This window comes from Helicoverpa zea, chromosome 28, assembly GCF_022581195.2.
Source record: "Helicoverpa zea isolate HzStark_Cry1AcR chromosome 28, ilHelZeax1.1, whole genome shotgun sequence".
In the NCBI taxonomy this organism is placed as follows: Eukaryota; Metazoa; Arthropoda; class Insecta; order Lepidoptera; family Noctuidae; genus Helicoverpa; species Helicoverpa zea.
Window position 1 is genome coordinate 3,733,308 of NC_061479.1, and position 23,038 is coordinate 3,756,345.

General features: G+C 36.2%; 1 protein-coding gene across 3 annotated transcripts in view; it reads left to right on the plus strand.

Annotated features, from left to right (window-relative positions):
• The window catches only part of LOC124643716 (synaptotagmin-7), a 649,264-nt gene that overhangs the window by 591,284 nt on the left and 34,942 nt on the right, over positions 1-23,038 (plus strand). For all 3 annotated transcript variants that reach the window (XM_047182763.1, XM_047182762.1, XM_047182764.1), the window contains 2 exons: positions 21,388-21,399; positions 22,655-22,811. In XM_047182763.1, the coding sequence (XP_047038719.1) occupies positions 21,388-21,399; positions 22,655-22,811 (169 nt within the window). The remainder of the gene's footprint in view (positions 1-21,387; positions 21,400-22,654; positions 22,812-23,038) is intronic.

Genomic DNA, 23,038 nt, shown 5'->3' on the forward strand with positions numbered 1-23,038 from the left:
GACCTGCCAACGTCAGCTTCTGCGCTAAGCAAGTGTTCTTAATAGTACCATCAGAATTACATTCATCGTTGAATGAGGTGAATAAATTTTCAGAAACCACAATAACAGTAGGAGCCAAAGCGTATTATCGCTTCATAGAGCTCTGATTGGCCCCAGGTGACCAAGTCAGGTCTGATTTGACGTTCATCAGATCTTTGAAAGTGTTTCGGTGGATACTTACTGTCGTCCTGTCTACGTGTGACACAAAATATGGTATATAAACGTCCTCCGCAAGAGCGAAATTTTCCCGGTGTGCGGTAGTGACGCACAGTATACAACACTTATGTTTCTTTTGATTTACTGGCTCCACCAAGAAATGACAAATTGCGAGCGTACATTCTGAAAATCTTGGCAACACTACAGGTTTCAAGTACGAACACATGAAGTGGACTCTCACAGATACGTACATTTTGCCTATTCGTGAACTAATGCAAACATTTCGGTGGAGTCCCGGCTTAGGCCTCCCCCACATTAGGCGTGCGCGATCCTCGGGCGTGTGAGTGGCGCGGGCGCCGCGCGTGCGTCGCGAGCGCGTAGCGTGAGCGTCGCGTTTTGCTGCCCTGCGGCATTTGCAGCGCGCTCGCGGCGCGCACGCGCCGCTCTCCTTGACGTTTAACTGCTAAGGCGTTTAGCGGGCGGCGGGGATAGCAGGCGAAGGGGTAAGAACGCAACTCGAGCGCCGCGTGCTCGCCGCGAGCGCGTCGCTTGCACTCCTCACACATGCCGCAGGGCAGCAAAACGCGACGTTCACGTAGCGCGCTCGCGACGCCCGCGCTACTCACACGCCCGAGGATCGCGCACGCCTAATGTGGGGTCAGCCTTACCATGAGTAAGTGAAACTATCCTACCCTATGCGCCTGCTGATGATGATGACTCATTTTATCATCCATCCAGCTATTCCCCGACTATGCTGGTGTTGGCTTCCAGTCACCGAATCTGTTTGAGTACCAATATTTTGCTTGGAGCGACTACCTATCTACAATCCAGTCAACTACACAAGACGATATCCATATTATGGTAAGACTGACAGACTTTCTGGCTTCTGATTAGTCGCAGCAGCTGCAGAAAATGTACAAATGACAGCTTTGTCAGACTCAAAGCATGTAGACATAGATTATAGCTGTTTCCTGTGAAAATTACTTACGCACCATACGTAATAATTTTCCAAATTGGCAGAACAACGACGCAAGCTTTACTTCTTTTGTTTAGATAAATGGTCACATCCACAACACAACCTTGATCAATGAATCTATGCGACTGCTAAGTGCTAATCCTAATTATACTGTCACGTGAAAGAATGCACCTACGGGATAAGTAGTATTTTGACGATTCTATATTGCCCACGCAGACGAAGTTGCGGGCAACAGCTAGTTTATAAATATAGAGAATAACAGAGGTGAGAGTATGCCGCCTTGAGGAACGCCAGCATTCAAAGTACACCAGGTAGATGAATCCTCATCCACCCGAACCGACTGCTGGCGATCATGAAGATAAGAAGAAGAGAGTAGAGAGTAGTGCAGAGTAGAGAGAAAAGTTTATGATATGAGTGATAACAGGAAGGATTGGGACTAGGATAGGGACAATCATCTGACGGCTGATGTTATCACACCCCACCGCCTTAGATTTGATGGACAGGATAATCTTTTTGACCTCTTCCTCGTCGACTGGCACAAAACCAAAAGATTCATTTCGCATTTCGCAGCCAAAACTACCCAAATTACTTTTTTTGATATTCACATAAGTAGTCTATATATAAAAGTAAGTAAGAGTCTATATCTAAGAGTCTGAGAAAGTACTTAGGCTTCTTTTTATCCCACTGCTGAAGGTAGATAGATCCCTTGAGAAGCAGGTGAAACCGAGGTTAACAACTAGTTCTCCCATATAGGTATAATTTCACTGTTAATTACAAAACTTAAATATTATACTTCATACTACTAACTATTATATAATCTGTGATACTACTATATTACATTAAACGCCTTCCTCTCTTCTAACTATTTTGCTGTGCCCATCAGGGTCCATAATTGTGACTACCTCTATTATTTTATATTTTCCACCAACTGTACATTATGGAATGCAATAAATGATATGATATGATAACTGTCTTCACAGAGAATTTATACGACACCGGCCTAACTTAGTCTAGATTATTATTTCGACTAATTAACTGTCTAAGTTAGAATGGTTTGTAAAGGAGATAAATTATCGTATTTAATCAAGAGCTTGTTTATAGTCGTTTTACGTTTTACTGTAGTTTGTTTGTGTCAGTTAAGACTTATTACTTAAATAATGGAGACAGCTGTATAATTGGTTTTTTAACCCCCAACGCAAAAAAAGTATAGGGATTAAGTAAGAAAAAAACCTATAAGAAAAAAAGTAAGTGCCTAGGTATAAGTTGTCAGTGTAATTATCTGTCCGTGGTATCACAAATGGATAAACCAGTTCTCGCTTCGTTTTTTGTTTTTAAACATAGATTTTATCCCGAGGCTTTTTCTTTACGTATCATGTTTCAAGAAAATCACCTGAAAATCGTTTTAAAGTTTCGAACTGCTTATTGTACATTTTTTCAATTATGTTAATCGTTCTTGATTCATTTTCTTGAGATATGAACCTCTGTCCTATTTCCAAACAGAGTTAAAACGGTACTTATAATACCGTATTTTCGTTACACGACTCACCTAAAATACGGTACTAGCCCGCCATTTGAGCTTATACACTTTCATGACCAGAAAAAAGGCATGTGACCATTTCTTTATTACCTAACAATAGTCAGCGAACGATGACCTAAATAAAAAAAAAAGACTGAAAGCCAAAAAAAATATTCATGCAAAAATTCCCCAATGACGCTGTGACAAACCCTTTGAGGCCAATATTAACTGAACATTTCAGCTTTCAAAATTGTTTGCTTTCAATATCAACAATGAAAAAAAAATACTGTCATTTTTCAGGTATTGAAGAACGAAGGTTGAAACATTGGTGTACCTTTTTCGTATATTTTTTTTATGCCACTGTTCTGTTTGTTGATTGGGGCGTGATACTGAAAATGTTTGGTGTATGGTTTTGTTAATTAGTTGACTGGAATATGTCGCTTTTATAGATTGAAAGGAAAAAAACATAGGGTTGATAGCTTTTGTCAGCGGTGTCACCCGCTTCCCGTGGCATGGGGACTACTATAGGTACCTGGATAGTTCTATACGTGGGGGCTTGTTACTAGCAATAAGTTTAAACTTTTATATATTAGCACGTGATGTTATTAGTCTGTTATTCCTTTAAAAAGTACTCCGTGGACAGACTAGCTTGATCAAATTAAATGGGCCATCAAACGCGGATAGATTATTTTAAATCGGACCTGTGAATCCTATGTACAGCGAGTTTACGAATCATTACCATCCTCCTGCCCTTAAAGTAGTTATTTTTATTTATAGCGAGTTTACCTAAGTGATTGTTACACTATTATTAAGTTAAATTACATGTTATCTTAGCCGTATCAGTGTAAACAATCGTAGGTGAACCAAAATAAAAACAATAATAAACAAAATCTTCGGCTTGATTCGGATTGACCTATGGATAATATAAATTATCAATTATACTAAGGAATGCTGGTGAAACGTAGTCGCGATATAAAATTCTATTTAAATCGACACAGTAATGATAATGTGACTCAGTGAACATTCCTCTACTTCATTTCAAATGAAAACTATAACATTATATAAATTACCCCCTTAACCCTTCCACCACTCAAGGAATCTAACCGTTATTCAACGCTAAACATAGATAGGGAGGTAGATACATGTAGGTCCCGGCTGTCATTGAACATCCTTGGCAGTGGTACGGGTAGTCAGAAGCCAGTAAGTCTGACGCCATTCTAACCAAGGGGTACTGGGTTGCCTGGCTAACTGGATTGAGGAGGTCAGATAGGCACTCAATATTTGTAAAGCACTTAGCTGCATCTGCTTAGACGACGAAGCTGACCCCGACATAGTTGGGAAAAGGCTAAATATCATTAAATAAATTACCTATTTAATCTAACTCACCCACCACTCAAGGAATTTAACCGTAATTTAACGGTAAACATAGTGACGGGTGTCATAAATAACCGAATTTAATGGAAATTAATCAATTTGAAACTTGGGGATTATCGTTAAGGCTGTCAACTGGTTAGAAGATAACTTAAAGATAAATGGTTAGTTTTCATTAGGTAAATGGTTTTAGCAGTAAGTGTCAGTGAAAATTTAATATTTTGGGTGTTAAAAACTGAATTATAATCAATCGTTTCCGGAGAACAGTGATGCGGAGGAATACTTCGACGCCTGATCGATGTTCTTTTATATATGTTTATGTTTATATATATTTTGTACATAGTATTTTATTTTTAGTTTTGTATAAAGATAAGTAGTTTAAGTTTGTATATATAGTGTGTACATTATAATCACAACATGTTGGGTAATATCTTTATCAATATTAGGTAGCTCATTTACCAGCGGAGGCTATCGGCAAATTTTTATCTAAGTGCGCGGAGTACTTTCCAGAGAGCGCAGGTGAAACTAGCCGAGTGTTTGTAATAAACTCAAAATATATAAAATTTATACAGTTTTCACCATTTTATTGAAGGAAGTCAATACAGACCATTAAGCTAGACATACCATATTTATTTCATTTGTAATGCATTTACAAACGTATATTTTACACAATAATAACCACCCTATTTCATTCGCCATAACACAGTCTAAAATTAGTAAGTTTATATACCTTAACAACCCCTTATAACTCTACAGTATTTTAACACGAAGTTACCTACATTAAGTTAAATATCCCATTTATTTGAAAAGGTCTCGTTAACTTTACAGGTACAACTGTGTTATTTTAATAGCCTAAATGATATGTAGGGAAAGGTACCGTAATTAGGTAATGAGTACATTTAAATATGTGTGTACTTATTTTTCTTCATATTGTACGAGTAGGAACAAGCTTAAAATAAGTTCCTAGTTCTACAATCTTGTAGCGCGGACCTTATCTATTGCCCCTCCGCGCCCCTCTAGGCTAAGACGCGCGCCGGCTCGCTACCGAAATTAAAAGTGGAACAGCCGCGCAGCTTTTGCGGCGCGCGCGGAGAGTCGACAGAGACCGACTAACCGCGAAGCACGACGCATGCGCTTGGTTGTTGACGGACGCCCGCGTCGCTCGCGTGCCGCTACTTAAGGTCCCTAGTGTTAAAGAAGATGGATCACAATCCATACAAAATTGCCCTACGTCCTATAACAATGTGACTTATCTCAAAAAAAAGATAAAAATGTTTAAAAAAATATGGCATACTCTTTAATTTATTTTTTTTACACCTTCATACGAAAAAAATGCTTTAAAAATTGTTCAGGCGCTGTTAAGAAAACATCGTTCATAGGACTATTTATGGACTATTTTATTAAATTATTTTTTGTTCGATAGGGTATACCTCACAGGTGGTCCCATAATCATCAGGTCAGGATCTGATGATGGAAACCCTAAGAAATCCATGGCAACTTTTGAAAGTTGTAGGCATGCGCAGGATAAAAGCTTGACTATAAGGTGTATGTCTTATAACAATATGCAACAGTGAAGGTTTGGAGCTGACCTGATGATGGAGACGAAAGAAGGTCGAGGGAACTCGACAACTGAATATGTAAACTACCTCGTGTTTGGGCTTATATTATTTGTATTGAATAGACTTTTGCAACAGTGAAGGTTTGGAGCTGACCCGAAGATAGAGACCAGAGAAGGTCGAGGGAACTCGACAACAAAATATGTAAACTACCTCAGCAGTCGGTGTCTAATGGATGTACCTAAGTTAAGTTTATTTGTAAGTAAGTTTATTTCCCCACCGACTTCATTGTTTTTTTTTTATTTTCAGTGACAAGCACAGTTGTCACTATCCGCATAAGTGGAAAGTTCTCATCAATACGAATAATATAAGCCCAAACACGAGGTAGTTCACATATTCAGTTGTCGAGTTCCCTCGTCCTTCTCTGGTCTCCATCATCAAGTCAGCTTCAAATCTTCACTGTTGCAAGGGTCAATTCAATACAAATAATATAAGCCCAAACACGAGGTAGTTTACATATTCGGTTGTCGAGTTCCCTCGACCTTCTTTCGTCTCCATCATCAGGTCAGCTCCAAACCTTCACTGTTGCATATTGTTATAAGACATACACCTTATAGTCAAGTTTTTATCCTGCGCATACCTACAACTTTCAAAAGTTGCCATGGATTTCTCAGGGTTTCCATCATCAGATCCTGACCTGATGATTATGGGACCACCTGTGAGGTATACCCTATCGAACAACAAAATAATTTAATAAAATAGTCCATAAATAGTCCTATGAACGATGTTTTCTTAACAGCGCCTGAACAATGTTTAAAACATTTTTTTCGTATGAAGGTGTAAAAAAAATAAATCAGAGAGTATGCCATATTTTTTTAAACATTTTTATCTTTTTTTTGTGATACGTCACATTGTTATAGGACGTGGGGCAATTTTGATCCATCTTCTTTATACGTGTCTCGTGTGTGCGCATTATACATTTATTTACCACCAACCGTTTTTTCAATCAGTCTCGGAACGAAGCCCAACTATAATCTACAACATTTACTGAATCAGAAATTACAAAAAACAACAGCATTATTTTTATACACTTATACGACGAGATTCCGCCGCGTTGCACGACACTGTTACGACACAAATGTATCTTCTGGTCTACTCGCTTTAGTTTTAACAAATGACATGCAAACATTTCTAAAAATTACCAAAAATACCAATGTAACATAGTATTTAAGTCGTTAAAGTACATGCTTTTCAAAGAGTGTGCTTGTTCGTTTTCAGGTCAAACAAGTACCAATACAAAACTTTTCTAAGTATATATTGGACAACAATGACTGGCGGGACGTAAAATCTTCCTAGAACAAGCGTGAAGATTAACGCTTGGTCCTTCTCTGTGTGAGAAGAGGCCTGTCTCCTTCTCGTAATAGTAAAAAAGTGCTAACAATTCTTAAAATTACTGAGTAAAACAGCTGAAATTAACTAGTTAATTTGCATGTAAAATTCAATTTACACGTGACACGATTATGACACCGAACCGTTACGTCAAGCGTGAAAAACTAATTTTGAGTCTTATAAATTAATTTAGGAGCTACACACTTCACAAAATAATTTTATTATAGAACAAGTTGATGTAATTTGAAGTCTGTTAACTATACTTGAAGTAGCTCGTAGCTAAGTATGGAAAATCGATCATAAGGTTAACCAATGTTTGGCCCGGTCAGTCAATGGACCATCTTGTCATGACGAGTTCCTCTGTGTTTTCGGTTGGCACGTTAAATTGATGGTCCCGGCTGTCATTGAACATTCCTTGGCAGTCGTTACGGGTAGTCAGAAACTAGAAGGTCTGACAACCTGTGTTATCAATGGGTATCAGGTTCCCCAAATAACTGGGTTGAGGAGGTCAGATAGGTAGTGAAACACTGGTACTCAGCTGCATCCTGTTAGACTGGAAACCAACCCCAACATACTTGGAAAAAGACTAGACAGATGATTTTGCGATCAGTAATACTTGCTCTTCTATCTTACCTGTAAAGTCCTAAAATAAATACTAGATTCTCACATAATTTACCCTGTAAATTACCCTCTACCTCTCCCCTTTCCGTATTAAGTTCTACCCTAACATGTACTTAAACTTAGGTGTAATACTATCTCTAAGTAGGAGTCATATTTTGCAACTTAATCTTACTTAGGGAATCTTGTAGCCTGTAACTTGTTGCTAAGTAATCGGATGTAGTTAACTGAAGTGTAGATAATATGGTTTAAGTTATGAAATCGATTAGGTATATTATTTCCTTTGGTGATCAATGAAACTAGCTGATTACGACGGTTTTACTCACGTGTCGTGGAAACTTCTTCCCGCACATGGATAAAAACCAACCTATACCTATTTTTATGTACTTATATACTACTCAAATTCAAATTCAAACTCAAAATATTCATTTGCTTGTAAGGGCATTTTACAGATGTTACTAATTAATGTTACGTACAGCTTAACGGCCTTATTCAGGCTTTGCAAATGTGAGGGCTTGTAATATACTTATAACTAGGCATTTATTATATTTTATACCTACCTATGTATTCAGTTTCATTAAAATCCATTCGTAGTGCCTGCGTGAAAGAACAAACATACATAACAAAAATCTTGTATACTTATTATTATAGGATAGCATCATATTCAAGTCTACATGGACGAAGTCCTATACAACAGTCTATAAATAGTACTTATTACATAAATTGCCTACACACAGACACACAGACATACAGACAGACAAAGCTATGCTGCTCCGGATATGAATGGGGGGAGGGGGTACAATGAATATCATTCTGTGAAGGGAGATTGTCTCCTAAGATGGCGTTTAAAAGGGGGACTTTTGAACTTTAGAAGCTAACAAATGGGGATAGAATTTAAAGAACGAAAAAGTACTTTTCAAATGAGCGAAGGATTTTTGGTATGATTTTTATGCGCTAAATCTCAGAAACTACCCAACCGATTTAACAAATACTTTCAGTGTTGGGTTAGGTTAAAATGGCTTATCTGCATACGTGAAATAGTTTCCTCAATATGAGTGAAAACTGGTAGACTTTAACCAAGCGACTTCCCAAAAACAAGGAAGTTATCAATTCGGATGTTTATTTTTTTTTTATATAATAAAATAGTCATCCACAATAAAATTAGAGGTATATTTTTTTAGTTTTCATCTCTGAAACAATCGTAAAAAAGCAATCTATATTCCAATCTTTTAAATCCAGCTCTAAAAATACTTTATCTCAAGCACATCAAACAAAAACCGACAACATTAAGTTAACCCGTTCATTACTGAAAACATACGTCCAGTTTTATTTAATCAACATAAATTCCAGCTGTTTACTCTAACCGTCAGTTAGTTTACGAGTTCCTAAACTACCTGGGTAAGTTCTATCCTTTTAGTTAGTTTTACGGTTAACCCGGTGAGGTATTATTAAATTATTTTGAAGTTTAGAAACGTAAAGTTGAAAATAACCCAAACTTTTCGTTAAATTTTCATGTTCGGAAGTAAATGAATGGTTAATAAACACGCTTCTATAAATACACGTAAAAACTATTACAAGACTTTCCTAACAAGTCTAAACACAGCTATGATACGATGTTCCATCATAAAGTTCCAGTTCATATCTTCCGGCTTCATCATCAGATCAGTTCGACAGTCACATATTATTGTATTGTCATCAGAACTAAATACAGCTGCCAATTTTCATGACGCTATGATCTTTTGGAAAATGGATAAATTAGATACCTTATATTCCATTACGTACATAGTCACATTAGGTAAAATATGTCGATCTAATAAAAACGTGTTAACAATACTAATATTATGGAAATGCTTTCTCCACATATGGTATTAAAAAATAAAAATGATACGAAACAAAAAGTGCTCTACTTTAAATACAAAATAACGTATAATATTACACCTACGATCCCATTCACACCCGCGGATGTTGTCACGCTGGTAGGCTAATTATTTCTATGCTTTTTCTAAGTCACATATTGCGCTGTTAAAAAAATGTGAACTCATACATTATTTTCTAAAATTGTATAAGATATAAAAAATTTGTTGCTTTGTTTTTTCGCTAAAGACTCCGAAACTACTAGACCGATTCGAAAAAATATTTTAATGTTAGGAAACTAGGCTATCTTCGAGGCTAAATTTTGCTCGGTTACTGGGAGTAGTTCACTAGAAAAGTTGGTGAAACCACTGGCAGAAGCTAGAAAATTATATTGTGTCTTAACTGTATCCTGTATAAATAAGATCCAGTTTCAAAATTGATGTCTTCTTGTAAAAGAAGCGGTCGTTTTCAATTATTGTTTGCGTTAATACGATCACGCGAAAAAACTGAGCAGAAAATATGCTAGTGTGAAAGTGCTGTACTACTAACATAATATCTAGATAATAAGTGGAGCATTTTTCACATTGTACCGTCATACAGAATGAAATAAAACAAATGCTTAAGTACATTTTTATGTTTTCAGTACTTTCAGTACTAAGTGGGAAAAGCATGTAGTCTGAATGGTTTTACAAAAACTGTGTAATGTAAGGTACATTATTTTTTATACTGGCACGTTTCACGGCTTCACTCGCGTTCTGTATTGTACGGTGTATTTCTATTTAAAATTGTATCAAAATTGATGCCGTTGAACGTTATTCAGATTGATCTGTGTGTGTGTGTTTTCAATTTATCCCTGTACCGTACTTTTTTTCAGAACGGTTCAGCCAATTATCGATTAAAATTACGACAAGTAAACTAATTCACTATCGCATTTATAATAGTTAATAGGTAAGACTGGATGGGAACTGGCAACTTACCTCATAAATCACCTGTCTGTTAGAGAAAACCGCATGAAAACGCATTCCGTAGATTTTGAGATAAAACATTAGAATTAAGGAAAGAAAATACATTATTTATAGTATTTCATATTATTCCACCAAAGGATTAACTGGCTTACTTAAGAATCTTTTTTCCGCACACAGATCAAAGGTACCTTAAGTCCTCGATACATGAGTTACTGAGATGCGATCAAAAAATCTTCAGCTTCATAATATCAGTATAGACATTCTATCATATCTACGTAATATTATAACCATGTTACCAAAAACCAAAGTTCGTTACCCAATTACAGATTATGTATAATCTGAAGTGTACAGCGGAGGTATTAGATAAAGTCCAGTAAATTGTAATTAATGTCGGCCATAGTTATTAAGTATTAAGCCGGATTATGGCCGAGCTTAGAAAAGAGTAATTAATAGTGTTCGTGGTTAAAACTGTTGATCTTTTCATTAATAGTTTAATAATGATTATGAGTATTTTCTAAGTATATCTCGGACACCAATGGCTGATAAAAAGGTGAAGGAAAACATCTTGAGGAAACCTGGACTATAAAGTTTGAAATCACCAACCTACACTGAGCAAGCGTAGTGATTAACGCTCAATCCTTCACCGTATGAGAGGAGGCCTGTGCCCAGCAGTGGGACGATAAAAAGGCTGTAACAATGATTACGTTAGGAGCTCTGGTTAAGTCGGGATTGCTCGCGCCAATTATCGCGGCCCTGGTATATAAAATGCCTACGACGGAACACGACGGTTTTTAGTCAGTAAGAGTCTGACACTCCCACACCGCTGCTAACCCACAGTAGGAGAGGTCATTTGATGATTTCGTTTCACGGGCCGTGGTCCTTCTATCTCGACATAACGAGCTCTTTCGTATTTTGGAAGGCATGATAAATTGGTGGGTGCTGTCATTTGAACAGCTATGGCAATCGTAACGGGTTGGCGAACTTTTAGTCATAAATCAGTATTGAGATAAATCAGGTATTCTGCCTATTTCATGCAGTTGCGGTATGTGCTGCGGCATTCAAAAAGTCCCTTTACCTTCGAAATAAACTGTCAACAATCCATCAAGACAACTATGAACCAACGATTTAGTCTCCAGTGTGTAGGGTATTGGGTTGCCCGGGTTGAGGAGGTCAGATAGAGCAGTCGCTCCTTGTGAAACACTGGTACTCAGCTGCATCCGGTTAGACTGGAAGCCGACCCCAACATAGTTGGGAAAAAAGGCTCGGAGGATGATGAGTAGAAGCTCTTAAAATTTATCTCGAATGACCTAATTTTCTAGCCTCATTCACAAAAGAAAAACAACAAAATTTGTTAGTCGCCTTCAAAAAACAAAAGCAAACAAATTGTGTTACAACATTTTCTTCCTAAGTGTACGTTTCTTATTTCTTTCGGAGCAAAACCTTCAAAACTTTGTAAACTAAATTACTTGAGTAAGGTGAAAAGCGTCTTCTTAGTATAAGTAAGAGAAATGAAAAGTTTTACACTAAATACGTTTGGTAACTTAAACTTAACGTTTTTGAGTAAATAAGTTACAAACTCACACCTTTATTTTTAAGTGGATAGTTAACTAAGATCATTTACAGTATTAAGAAATGTCACCTAAATGTTATATGCCATAATACTAAGAAGTGGTGAAAAAGGAAGCGGGTTTTGGGGGTGTTGTACTTTGTAAATATTGAAGTAAAAAGTGCAAAATTAATTGCACTTTTTCACGCTCACGCATTTTGCTGTTTACTAAACAGAGTAAATCATGAAGAAGTTTCAGGTACGTTATTTCCACTGCGTTAAGACAAGGCAAGTTTGTTCGCTCTCCGTTATGAAACGGCTAAACCGATTGCAATAGGATTTGAAACTTCCCTCGGTGAAATTCCTCCAACAATATTTTTTTAAATAAAAGATAAAACGTCAAGTATGCTATGGCAAAAAGTAAATTGAATCTTAAGATTTACCTCCCCAAGACATTTCCTCTTAGCAATAAGTATTACTCTTTACGTGGTTAATAAAAGATAATTTGAGACAACCTGGAGCTTTTCCAAGGTTAAAGTTATAAATACAGTTTATTGCGTACCGGTGGGAGAATACTAAATATTTGCTGTATTGCGTTTTTTTCTTGTTTTTAGAGAAATGTTAGGCCAGACTTATGATCTCTCCCAATATTGTATCTACCTATTTGTTGGTTTGCTTACTAGATAGCCTTTTAACATTAGCCTCATAAAAGTAACTTTCAAATGTCTATCTGTAATAAGCAAAACGGTTTTTTTTAACGACGTCAAAAATCATCAAATGAGCCCTCCCGCTGTGGGTTAGCAGCGGTGAGGGAGTGTCAGATTCTTACTGACTAAAAACCGTCGTGTTCCGTCATAGGCCTTTTATGTACCAGGGCCGCGGTAACTCTTTCGAACAACCCGCAGAGCAAAACGGTATCAGACTGACTTAAAAGTTCTATTAAATTCATGACTCTTATTCATGAACTTAAAAAAAAAACTGTCAGCTAATCAACGAGCCAACTACTGGCCGATAATTTAGTCTGTATCTAGTACGTATGCCATCTCTTACCATTACTGTGAGAAATACTTGAAATGTGCTTTTTTAGACAATGAAAAAAACTGCTTTTATTTTTCATACAAAAACCAAGAAAAAATTGTAACCATACAAAACAAGGAAATGGCACAAATACTTCAAAAATCTAAAACTTCAGATTTCAGAATTTAATTTCGAAGTTTTCAATACATTTTCATGCAAAATTTTCCACTTTTCAAACGTCTTGTATTCAATATTTCAGTTGCCGCAACTTTGCATATTTCTATCGACTTTCAGGAAAAGTCCGTCGCGAGAAAACTTTTTAAATTCATTGCGCATGCAACCGATTGTGGCATAAAATGTAAGTTATGATTTCAGGCGTATCTCAATTATTATATTTCTATTTTAACTTTAAATCTGTCTGTGTAAAAAAGAGAGGATTTTTATGCAAAACATTATAAAAACGTAACTTTGGTAAGGTACGTTATGGAAACAGTAGGTACTTAACCTAATGCGATGGTATGGATATAAGTACTCGAACATGATTACAGATTTTTAAATTATAATTAAAAGTTGCGAAAAATATTTAATTAGTTCTTACAACCATCAAGTCCAAAAGGCGAGAATCCGCCGGTAAATGGCACTGTGACGCACACAAATGTATCGTTTGGTCTACTCGCTGTAGCAAACAGTAACACATTGCGTGCGAACATTTCTAAAATGTCCGCGAAACTGCAATCGCCGTGCGCGAACACATGCTAACTATGGACCTACACATTTTTTGGAAATTCCGCCTAAGGTAACAATACCTTAGTACAAAAGTATACAGTAAAAAAGTAATAAAATATTCGTAAGAACGATGACATTAGAAAACCCTCGTCAACCCGGCAAAATGTGACAAGGCGCGATAACCCTTAAAATATATTCATGACTTTGTATGTACCTTAAAAGGTTCACCTTTATTACCCTACTGTAAAGAAGTGTGTTTATGATTGCGAACGGCGTGTATGTATGGTCATCTTCTTTTTTAATTAGAAATATTTCATGTTCGATATAAATTATATTATGAGTTGTAAACTTTTCATCTGTCTGGCCTTTTCTGTATTATTTGGGTCGGCTTTCAGTCTAACTGGATGTAGCTGAGTACCAGTGTTTTACAAGGTGCGTCTGCCTATGTGACCTCTAACCAGTTGCTAAGATAACCTGGTACTCTGTTAAGACTAGTTGTCTGACTTACTGGTTTCTGACTACCCGTAGCGACTGCCAAAGATGATCAAATGACACCCGAGAGCTACAGTTTAACGTGCCATTTGAACGTAGTACTTGCCTGACCTGGAATCGGACCCACACTTTCATACTTGAGAGGTTGGTTCTTTACCCACAAAACCACCATGACTTTTTATAGGTATCGGACTAAAGCAGCATTTTCAAATATTCCATTGTAACCCAATTTTAATCTTAAAAATAATGTTTTAACGCCTTACAGAGTAAAAGACACGATTATAAAGCGTCGTGAGTTATTTTTTCATTGAAAATGTTTAATTAAAAGGAACTCCGCTTTAGTAATTTTAATATTTAAGTTAATTAAAGGCTGTAAATTAATATAGCGTTGTTTAATAAAGAGGATGTGAAGATATTGTTTTTCGCACTATGTCTTTATAATTATAGTCTTCATTATCTGCGTTCCGGGGAAATTACTCCCAGCGTACCGATAAACAGTAATCTTAGTCCTTTTCGTATGCAACTTTCAAATAAATGTTTCTTTCTTACTTCCATCCCAATTGATTCAGCGGTTTTAGCATAAAAACAAATGACATACAGACGAACACAGTTACATTCGCATAGCTATATTTGTAACTTTATTAGTGTGGATTAACTTCTTCGTTTTGGTCTTTCAGGAAAATTTGATAAAATGTTACATATGGAGGGGTGTCAATTTATATCAAAGGGAGTAACTCCATATCCTGAAAAGCTTTAATTAGTAGGACCCAGCACGTAATGGTTAATCAAAAATTAGGAAGTTTAGCAACCAGTCTTACCAACGAAAATCGGGTTGCCCGACTAAGTAGGATAAGGAGGTCAGATAGGCAGTTGCCCCATGTATAACACCGGCACTGAGCTTTTTTACGACTTCAAAAATCATCGACTGACCCCTCCCGCTGTGGGTTAGCAGCGGTGAGAGAGTGTCAGACTCTTACTGACTAAAAACCGTCGTGTTCCGTTGTAAGCCTTTTATGTACCAGGGCCGCGGTAACTCTTTCGAAAACCCCGCAGCCCTGGACCGGCACTGAGCTGGTTCCGTGAATGGAAGCCATCCAACATAGTTGGGAAACGGCTAGGCACATGATACCTTCACACTTCTACAACAAATTAAACACAAGATCTAAGTATAGAACCTACAAGTTCAATTTCCTTATGTCCCGATCAGACGCGACAATGGCTGACAAGGCATTGTGTCCATGTTACAGGACAGATATTGTTCACCTGTATGAACGTTCAGCTGTATGGACGTTCAAGAATCAATGTGTTTTGTATTTGTATGCTAGTTTCTTGTGTTTGATGTTGTGCTAAGTTTTTTTATGGAAGACTAGCTGTTTCTCGCGATTTTACCAGGGAAATTCTTGCTCCCTGGAATGGGATAGAATGGGATAAAATATAGCCTTAGCATAGGATAGTGTAGCTGCCCAATAGTGAAATATTTTGCCTGTACTTTTGGAGCCTTTACAAACAAATAAATAAAAACATATTTTTATAGAATTATTACTTATTGGGCTATTTTATTTCGGATCTATAAAAAAAGCAGCGTTTTGACACAATAATTAGGAAGAAAGTCTAAGTAAACAGTTCGTTTATACATATAAACCCAAGCCTGCCTCTATAATACATTCATATTTCAAATTCATAATTGAAAAAAATATACAAGAGATTTATGAAAAAAAGATTCCAATTATGAAATTATTCATTACCTTTAAAAAGTAAACAAATACATAAATCAAAATTGGAATAATTAAAAACGTTTACGTTACATGAAAAAGTTTATAAAATTAATAAAAACCTTATTGGAAGCAAGCCATGGAATTCGATATTTAAAATTTAAATCTGCACACGATTTTAAGCCCTAAGGTACTTGAAACAGGATAGATTTTCTCTTGAAACTCGCCGCTAGTTCGAACAAAATTGAGCTAAAGGATTATAAATTCTGACAAGCGATTTTCAACTTAGTGTTTTAAAGTCTAAAGCCGATTTCAGCTTGGCATTGCTTTTAATATAACTAAAGGATTGCAAATCCTCACACGCGATTTTTGACTTTATTCTTTGCAATCCAAAGCATATTTAAGCTTAGCAATATTTTTAATATAAAATAGATGGATCCAGATATTAAAATGAAAACATGGCCTCTGCTTGTGGGTAACAATTTTAGGCGGGAAAGAAGACATTTTGATTTTATTATTGAATTTCAAAGTGTTTTTTAACTTCTTACGACTGGTTTAATATTTTTATTGAGTTTACAAGCTTTAATATTGTTTTTCGTAGACATACTTTTTGCTACTGTTAATATTTCTAAGCATTATTAATTTGTAGGCAAAGAGAAAATATTTATACTGCTTTAGAATAGATATGTTAATACAAAATACGGGTTTGTTTTTCCAGGATTTCTGCCTATCCCCTTATTAAGTATAGCCTTGAAGCTATATTATGACTTTGGTTAAAGGACATGCAACAGCTGTCAGTTTCATCGTCCATTAGTGTAAACATACACTTGAGTGCAATAAATTCGGGCTAGTCACACAATATTTCAAAACTTTTGACATTATGAACTTAATACTATTACTTAACTCCTATTTTACGATATCATAAAAAATTGAAGTAACTCTTAATGTACACAAAATGTTACTTATAATAATTTTGGTTCACAATTTTATAAACTTTGAATTCAACCGTGGTTTCACCCGCGTCTCTACCTACACACAAATAAAAAATAACCTATATGTTTTTTATATATATAAGCTATATTAATACCAACTTTAATCTAAACCCATCCATTAATTTCTTCTCAAAAGAAGAATAAACATCCAGAAATCTATAAAAAAAACAACACAGTGCTATCGATATTTTTTCTCCTGACCCATTTTCCTTGGCCTCTCGTGTATATTTGACATTATAGTTCGGCCATTCAGAGAATGCGTTCCTGACACGTCGCGATTGAACTGACGACGTAACTTTGCAATGGCGTTGCAGTTACGATAAAAATATTTTTGCTGGTTGTTTACCGTTTTAACAATTGAGGAGCATTAAAACAACATTATTATATCAATAATCAATGAATGTAGTTACGTCGTCAGTTCAATCGCGACGTGTCAGGAACGCATTCTCTGAATGGCCGAACTATAACATGACAGCCGGCGTTACAGAGCTTCTGTTGACTTATTTGAGAGAATACGTAATGCATCGCTCGCCCTGTGATATGCACTTACTGTTTACTTTGTATAGCTAGAAAGATACTAGGTTCCAGGTAAAGTTATAATGTATGTACCTACTAGCTTTGGTACACAGTTTTATCGTAATATACACATAAAATACATTTCATTTTAAACATCATCATCTCTCGAGTCTTTTCACAACTATGTTGAGGTCGGCTTCCAGTCTAACCGGATGTAGCTGAGTACCAGTGTTTTACAACGAGCGACTGCCCAATCTGACCTCCTCAACCCAGTTACCCGGGCAACCCAATACTCCTTGGTAAGACTAGTGTCAGATTAACTGACTTCTGCTACTAGGTACTAATTAAGTCCTTTTACTTATATCATCATCATCATCCTTTGTCTCGTCCCACTGCTGGGCCGCGGAATACTCTCAAATAGAGAAGGATTGAGCGTTAATCACCACGCTTGCTCAGTGCAGGTTGCTGATTTCGGACTTTATAGTTGAGTTTTCTTCTAGATGTTTTCAATTGTGTAGCTTTTATAAGCTTTTTACATAATATGCCTAGTAAAGATCTGGCTTTTACACATACTACCTATGCACTTTTAACTCCCTTTTGCAGAAAAGGGGTCTATGTGACGGCTAGGCGTGTCTGTATGTCTATCTTTGTATCTGGTATGAATATTATGGTCCGATATATATGTGAAATACCTACTTATTGTAGTTATTTGAAAGCTGGTTTTCCAGCGAAGGTTTATAGATCCGTTTCATCAAAATCGGCTTAACGGTTTAAAAGGTATTAGCTGTATTGTCAACAGCGATCGATTTATGTTTCAAGCTTAATGCTTTTTGCAATGGCTGTTGTTTACTTGTAATTTAATATTCATTTTAGAAAGTGAATTTTGCCTCTCAAAAAAAATGAATACACTGTTAGTATGTACATATATATGTAAAATAATATAAAATTTAGTAAAAGGCTTTTCTATGGGAAATCATCAAATAACCACTCCCGTTGTGGTTTAGCAGCGTGGGGGAGTAAGAAACTGTTACTAATAAAACCCATCATGTTCCTTCTGAAGCCCTTTATGTACCAGAGCTGGTGTAACTTGCGCGAACAATCCCGCAGCCCCGACAGGATACCGCGGCCCTGGCACATAAAAGGCCTACGACGGAACACGACGGTTTTTAGTCAGTAAGAGTCTGACACTCCCTCACCGCTGCTAACCCATAGCGGGAGGGGTCATTTGATGATTTTTGACGTCGTTAAAAAAAAGGCCCGACAGGATCTAGTCAATGGCTAAGTTTTAAAACATAAAAATTATTCATTCCGACTGCCCAATACTTATATTTCACCTCCACAATTTCAAAGAAACAATAAAATAATAAGTACCAACTACCCCACGTTTAGGCAATAAACCTTTGGAGTCAAACCTGAGGTCCCTTCGGCAGTTAAACCCGAAATATATGCCATCAAACCGACCCTGGACTCTCGAAGATATTTTTATGAGACCCTGATTGGCTTACTATCTTTTCCTATGAGGAATAGTTATTTTTATTGATAGGAAAGGGTATGAAATACGTTTTTAACCGAAATCAAAAAAGGAGGTTCTGTGTTTTACCTGTGCTTACGTCTGTGTAAGATTATGTCATTGTCATGTAGCTTCGCTTAAATCCTTCTCCATGTGAGAGGAGGCCTGTGCCCAGCAGTGGGACGATGAAAAGGCTGCAACAGTAACATTTGTATTCGCACTATTTGTCAGATTTAACAGAAGTTTGTAAGTATATGTATATTTAAAGTCAGTTTTTGTTGTAAAATGTTTTTTTTTATTCTAAATCGAAATAAATAAAAATCAATTTTTTTGTTGTTTTGGGTGAGGAAATTAGTTCCGCTGTAGTTTATTGTTAGTAGCTTATAATAATTTAAAGTTGCGCTATCATATGTATAAATTAGAATATAGTTACAGGAATTAGATATTCGATAATTCCTAAACGGGAGCAGAAACAGTACTTCACATTGAGTTATCTAACTCTATACATGATTGTTAAGGATTTAGTCAAAGCTCAGTTGTAAAGGTTAGGTTACAAAACGAGCGTTTAGTGAGGATTTTTTCATAATAAAATTCCACCGAAATGCAAACAGCAACAATGTACGTAGAAATATTTCTAAAATGTCCGCGTAATTGCAACCTTTTGCAAACCATAGAAATCTATGGCGCCACAGAAACTAGCAGTGGTCTCGCTCCAACGCGTACACATTTTGGTGGAATCCAATGTTACATTTTTCTAAAATTTTCCTATAAGCCGCTAACATAGAATTTCAAAAATGAATGTTCCCCTACAAATGTCTTATATGTTTAATAGCCGGTACGTTTCTAACTAAATATAAAAAAGTTCCGTTTTGTTATGTAAACATTCAAGCAAAAAAATGTAAATCCGCTAATCGCTCAGCTACCCGCTCCGCTCTTCTAAATCCTAGGCTTTAAACTATATTGGCAGTACGCGACTAAGTTTAACGACTAGTACGTGATTCGGATTGCCTCGTGCATCTCTTTGTCATCCATTTGGAGAATTTAAAACTAGCTTTGCTAGTGAACAGGAGTGAAGTTTTGAGTAGTATTGTTTCGTGCCCAATAAAGGTTTTTCTTTTTTACCGACTTCTGAAAAATTAATTGAAGGTTTGTCTTAGGATGCTTCATATCTATGTGTGTGTGATAGGTTACGTCTTAGCTTATTTAGATGATTTTTTAAACACCAACTGCTAGAGCGATTCACGGCCCTTTCACACGGCAGTCCAGTTTTTTGCAGGATACCGTTTTTTGCAGGATCCCGTTTGATCGCAAATGATATTATATGCTAGTGTTCACACGAGTAAACCGCATGCAGGATCCTGCAAAACGCTATTCCCGTCGATTTGTGCAATTCGGTTTTGTCACTTGACAGGCCTTCCTGCAAAACTGAACTATGTGTGAACACAGCGTCCGTTTTTGCAGGATATAGTAAAATACCCGTCCCGTAAAACTGGACTGCCGTGTGAAAGGGCTGTAAGTGTTTCAAAATATAATTTTCGTCTTTTGGTAATGTTATTTTTTGCATGGGAAATTCAACAGGCTTTTATCTTAAATTCCTTGCAAATGGGAGTGAAAATTTTATAGTTAATCTTGGATAATATGAAACAAGTTTTAACTTTCTGGAGGTCTTCATAATACTATAAGTGAGTAAAACAAAAAAACTTGCAAGCTTGTTTTACACCATTTGTTGTAAATGGTAAAATATTTAAAACACTAACACTACTTAATAAAACACTAAGCTGTAAAAATAGACCCAGTAATTGTACAATTAAAAAATGGGAAACAAAAGCAAAATTATTTATAATTATTGTAACATACGATAGCATTAAGTCCTCCAATTGACATTTATCACTTGTACAAATAAAACCGAAGCGAACAGGGTCCAAAAATCCTGACAAATCCCTATTTTGTCCCCAAATCCTGGTTATTGGTTAATAAATCAAACGCCTTGCCCATTCGGGGTACATTTGGCAATACTGACGATTTCGTGGGGTCGAGATTTTTGCAAGACAGTGTATTTTTGTGTGTGACAGCCATTTTTTAGATAGGAGAATTGTATGATTTGTGTTTCTATCTATTTGGTTTTAATGGACTTTAGTTAGTTTAGTTAGTATTTTAATTAAATATGGTTCTCTAAGTACTAAAATAATCATAGTTATACGAATTTAGTTATTGCAAATCGCCTAAGAAATCCTAAGAAAGCCTAAGAAATATTATCTTTTATTGGTTCATGTTTTCTGACAATCTATATGTATTACAGCATTTACAGAGTATTCGAAAAAGTTTACAAGTTTTGTTAAGCCTGAAACAAGTTAGATCTGGTTTTCTTGACTTTTTTATTGCGTAAACTAATCACTATGTTTTCTTTGTTTCATGTACATCATTTGGATTCTACAGAGCACAACTTGAGTAAGTATACTATTTTAAATATTTTCTTTATACAAAAAGCATCAGTGTTATCATAAAATTACACAAATAATTCCATATATTAATGTAAAAATTAAGTCTTACGGCCAGTTTCTTCATCAAAAGTTAAAGTTAAAGTAATGTCTAAGGTAAAAGTAACGGTCAAATTCGTTTTTTCAAGGCTAAAGTGACAGCAAAACTAATAGAAAAATTGAATTTGACCGTTACTTTTACTTTAGACATTACTTTGACTTTTACATTGGCTTTAACTTTTGATGAAGAAACTGGCTGTTAGTGAAGACTCTGGTCAGCAAAAACTTTACTTCTAATAAAAATAAAATAAATATAGGTATAGAACAACAAACCCATTTTCGCAGTCCTCAAGTGTAACCCCAAACTATCAGGATTAAAAACTTTTGACCATCCGTCTGGTCAACGACACCCATTAAAAGTTAAAATTAGACCCTACTAAGGTGAAATATACTGACATATGACATGATGAGAAATGACATGGCACAGTAAAAGCCATTATGACACCCATGGGATAGCTACATGGAAATTAAATTAGCATTGCCATGGGGGTTAACCATTACTTTGTCATTATATTTTTGGGTCACTAAAACTGCCTGTTTTATACGAGTATTTTATTAGGTATGACACAAGAAGTGGACTGTCTGTTCTGATTACCCGTAACGACTGACAAAGATGTTCAAATAACAGGAAATTTCTATGCCAGTATAAAATATAGCTTACTAACTGTTCCCCGTGGGAACAATACTTCTCGCACCCGGATAAAAAATTACCCGATTTCCTTTCTCAGACTCTCGACCGTGTACCGAATTTCATTTAAATCGGTTTGTCGTGAAAAGACAGACATACAGGATTACTCTCGCATTAATAAATATTAGTAAGGAAATAAGGATTCCTTAGTTCAGAACGTTTTCGTTTCTCCTTTAATAAATTCGATTTGTAAATGTATCCGAGACAAAACGAGGTAGAGAAACTTGGTCATTTTCTGAATTATTTATTGGTCGTAAGTCCGATTTTCTGATTGGGGTGTTCTAAGAACCAGCAGGTTTGCAATGTTTCTGGAAGTATTAGTCTGAATGAAAAAGTCAGTTTAATGATCTATTTTAAACTAGTTGACCGTACCTATATGTAGTTGCCTTAGATACCACAACACTTTAACACAGTTTACTCTTGACCCTAAATCTTATTTCACCCCACAAAACACTAACCTTTTACTCCCTCTTTCCAGGACAACCTCAATAAGCTCTCCCCAAGCGAAGTCCCCGGCTGGTAGCAGCGCTGGAGCGGCTGCGAGTGCCTCCACAGCACCTGGTGAAAGGACCCCGACAGCCCACAACAAGCAGCTGCAAAATGTCAAGGGGCAAGACCATCCACCGCACCCATCTGTAAGTAGAAGAGCTGTTTTGAAAGGGGCGCTAAGTTGAAAGTGGGGGCACTTTTGAAAGTGGCGTTAAGTTGAAAGTGGGGGTTTATTGAAAGTCGATAATTTTTGAATTGTTGATGTTGTAACGGTTATATAGGTGATTCTTGATGATATATGTTTTTTAATATAGGTACTTATGTGTGTAGGAGGATTTTTGACTCGAAAATGATGTTAAATGTGTAGTTTTTA